The 3,537-nt window shown below is 54.7% G+C and overlaps 1 protein-coding gene across 1 annotated transcript; it reads right to left on the bottom strand.

Annotated features, from left to right (window-relative positions):
* Nucleotides 1-205: 205 nt before the first annotated feature.
* Nucleotides 206-1,993, bottom strand: MIR1915HG (MIR1915 host gene). Its single transcript, XM_010367589.2, has 2 exons — nucleotides 1,695-1,993; nucleotides 206-896 (listed from the first exon to the last, which is right to left on the bottom strand). The coding sequence occupies exons 1-2, from the start codon at nucleotides 1,991-1,993 to the stop codon at nucleotides 599-601; spliced, it is 597 nt and encodes a 198-aa protein (XP_010365891.2). The 3' UTR covers nucleotides 206-598.
* Between the last annotated feature and the right edge of the window lie 1,544 nt (nucleotides 1,994-3,537).

Below are 3,537 nucleotides of genomic sequence, written 5' to 3'. Positions count from 1 at the left end.
AGAAATCTGGAGTTCGCTGAGGACATTTATTTCCAAGAGATTGTGGGTTCACATACACATACTATTTACATACACATACCATAAGTTCACATACACATACCATTAACTTAATACCATTCCGTTAAAAATAAAGAAAAAAGAAAAACTGCACTTCGATCTTCTCCACTTTCCCTGGTGTCACCAAATAAACAAAGCATGCGGACAGAGTAGGCTGCTGCTGGGGGCTCGAGAGGTGCGCGAGACGAGGTTACCCTGCGGGTCCGCCGTTGCCCCCGGCCTCTAGCACTGCACCTGCCCACGAGTTTGCGAGATGGGAGCGCCGAAGGAGAACCCTGGACCGCCCAGTCTCACCCTAAAAACTTGTATCCAAGAGTCCTACGGTTGTGGTCGTGCCAATCCTCCGCGACCCTTTCCTGCTGGCCTTCTGCTTTTTATAAACGAAAATAAAAATTTGATTTAGGCTTAAAGAAATGCCATTCTGGTCGTTCCTCCCTGAAGCGAGACTTACGCATCCTCATACACTCGCAGGGAATTTTCAATCTCGGCTGTCGAAATCGCTAGCTGGGCATCCGCGGACGAAGTCCTGCAGGTGGTAGGGTCAAGGGATCAAGCAGATAGCAGCAGGGATTAGCACACTCCGGCCGTTCCAGACGGTCAGGCCCGCTGCTCGAGGGAGACATGCAGCGATGGAGCCAGGGCTGTGGGCTGCGGACCACGAGAGCCGCGCACGCGGGCTGGGAACCCGGTGGTGCCACCTTAAGAGTAGGGTTGGCGCAGCGGCTGTGGAGGCGCCCGGTACCTGCAGGGGTCGCTGCTGTCCCGTGGTTTCTCCCGCGCCGCCGCGTGCAGCGGGCCTGGCAGCTCCGGGGCCCCGGTTCCCGGAGGGGGTGGGGACGCTGGGGGAGGAAGGGATCGAAGTGCAGCCGTTAGGTAAGGAACCCGAGCCCTCCCGGATTTAGAAGCGGCCTCAGTGAGGCGTTTGCAGGAGGGAGCTTTCCATCATTCGGCCGCGAGAGAAAACGTGGGGAGGCGCCCTCCCCTACCCCCACCGCCTGCCTTCCTGCCTCCCTCCACCTCCGCTCCCCGACCCCGACCGTGCTTCCCAGACCCTTTGTTCTCGAGGTTGGGAACGGCTGGGTGGGGGTTCCCCGGGGAAGAGGTCCCCCGCGCCACTCGGAGGGGAAGGGACTGTCGCCTGCCCTACACCCCAGCCCTCCCCGGTGCCGTCCCCCTCTCCCCTGGCCCCTTCCATCGCGTGCTTCCGTTCTCACTCGGACTCCCCCAGCTCCCGAGCTCCGGCTCCCCAGCCTGCACGGTCTGCAAGCCCGCCTGCCTTCCCACCTCCCCGCCACCTCCGAGGTCCCCGGGAAGAGGGGAGGACAAGGAGACGTGTGGGGGAGGAGAAACCACAGAGCCTTCTCGGCGCGGAGCATTCCCAGGGACCCTTCCAGGCCCCAACCCCTGGGACCCGCTGCAGAGGCAGGGCTTTCCTGGCGCCGCCGCAGGTCGCAAGGGCCGCCCCCGCCGCGTCGCCGTGGGGCCCACGGGTGCACGGCCCGGGCAGCGAGGCAAGGCGCGCCCTCTCAGCGCCAGGACCCAAGACCCCCAGCTGGAGAGAAGGGGACACCGTGGTCCGCGCCCTGGGGAAGCTAATAGCACGCGAACGCCCCCCTCTTCCCCGCCCCCCACCGTACCCTCTGCAGCGCCACCCGCGTCGCCTCTCCGCCATGCGCCACCCTGAGGGCTCCCGCGATTGTATCTTCTTGAGCACAGTTACCAACGCGTTCAGCTTCGTTTCATACTCGGATGGAGGCGTCGCGGAGGGAAGCGAGGGGACAGGGATGCGGGAGTAAGGGAAAGGTGGGGCGGGAAACCGAGCAGAGAGGTGGGAGACGTGGCTGAGGCAATGGCACCGGGCAGGGCCGCCCGGAGTCCCGAGTCCAGGTCCACGAGGCAGGCCCCGGTGCAGCCGCCCCCCGGCCGAACCCTGCATGTCCTCTGTACTGTAGACGCGAGTCCGCGGAGCGCCACTCACACCCCCACACCCCTGCAAACTCCCACGGTAGAGGGGGCTCTGCACCAGCCGGGTCACAAAGTACGTGCCACCACCCCCCACCCCCAGGTGAAGAGGACACAGCCCGGCGCCGTCAGCTCCAGGCTGCCTGGAGCCCCCTCCGGTCTCTCGGCGTGACCCTGGTCCTCACTGGGCTCGTCGCGAGCTGCGCTAGCTGTTCTTTCAGCAGCGGGTTCCCCAGGACACACCCCGGCCCCACCCCCCGAGAGCTGGCGGCCAGCTCAGGATGCCAGGCGGCCAGGCGGGCGCCCTGCCAAATTCCGCGTTCCTCTCCAGGAGACGGGGAGTTGCGTCCCAGGCTCGGGAAAGCCCGCAGTTCGGGCTTGGGACTCGCTTGCAAAGCCCCCTAAGGCGCCAGGGACGCCTCTGCAGGTTGAATTCCTGCTCCGTATCACTTCAATTTTAATTAATCTTTTAAAACACCGCTGTCACGTCGCTTGCAGAAAATTAATCAAACTTGAATCCTTGTTGCATAGCAAGAATTTCGATCCGAGTCTTTTAAAAAGGACTTGACTTTGCAAAGTCACGTCTTTTACAGTTCCCTCATTCCCCCTTTAGCAAGGGAAATATTGCAAAAGTCAAGACATGTTTGTTTGGTTCTTTCTATCTTCAAAATGAAACTTTGTTTATTTCTGATCTTTATTTTCCTGTCTTTGAACAAACAAACAAAAAAGAGATAAATTGCCTACGTCGGTTAATTCAAAATATAATTACTTTGAATGATCTTTGTTTAAGAGCCCAGATAAACTAAGATAATCTTAATTTTAATGTGACACGACCCCTATTTTTCCTTGTGAATAATGAGAATAAAGCAGTCATTAATTAATACCAAGATATCTCCATACAAGATGGTATCTGGTCTCGCTGAGACACTGAAACATCAGTTGTATTAGTAATTGATACTGTATAATTGAACATGAAGATAGCCGTCTATTTTTAACCTCCAAGCTTAGAGTTTATTTGGTGATTACTGAGCTCCTAATAATTAATTTTTGTTCCTTCTTACTGCATAAATAATTCTTCTGACTCCCAGTTCCCATGCAATGTAGAGGCTTCTCATTAAAACCTACCCCTCAAAATATAAGATTGTGAAGCTATATTGTGCAGCAACTCCTTCTACTCCATTATTTGTGACATATTTGTTCTATTTCATATCTTCCTGGTACATTTCCTTTGCTGTGATTTTCCTACTAAATATATGAGAATATAATTATAACATCTTTTACCACAGCTTTGTCTTTCTGTGATCTCTTGGTTCAGTTTAATAACACAATAGTTAAGACTTCAATTTTTCAAGTTTCTAAAATTTGAGGATGAGTTCCACTGAAGAATCAAAAATACTTGTATAGTGAATTTGCCATGATTATATTCCCAACCTAACACACAGTCCACTTTAACTCACACTTTTCTGTTGTTAAAAATAGACTTTGCTCAAACACATTCCCTTTTTCCAACTTGAGTTG

Source organism: Rhinopithecus roxellana, chromosome 11, assembly GCF_007565055.1.
Source record: "Rhinopithecus roxellana isolate Shanxi Qingling chromosome 11, ASM756505v1, whole genome shotgun sequence".
NCBI classification, from domain to species: domain Eukaryota; kingdom Metazoa; phylum Chordata; class Mammalia; order Primates; family Cercopithecidae; genus Rhinopithecus; species Rhinopithecus roxellana.
This window is presented reverse-complemented; position numbering and strand designations above follow the sequence as displayed.

Excerpts from the sequence above, each read along its gene's own strand:
- MIR1915HG (XM_010367589.2), bottom strand. The coding sequence starts at position 1,993 with ATGCAGGGTTCGGCCGGGGGGCGGCTGCACCGGGGCCTGCCTCGTGGA. Across the intron at positions 897-1,694 it reads CGCGGGTGGCGCTGCAGAGG|CGTCCCCACCCCCTCCGGGA; the intron begins GTACGGTGGGGG and ends TTCCTCCCCCAG.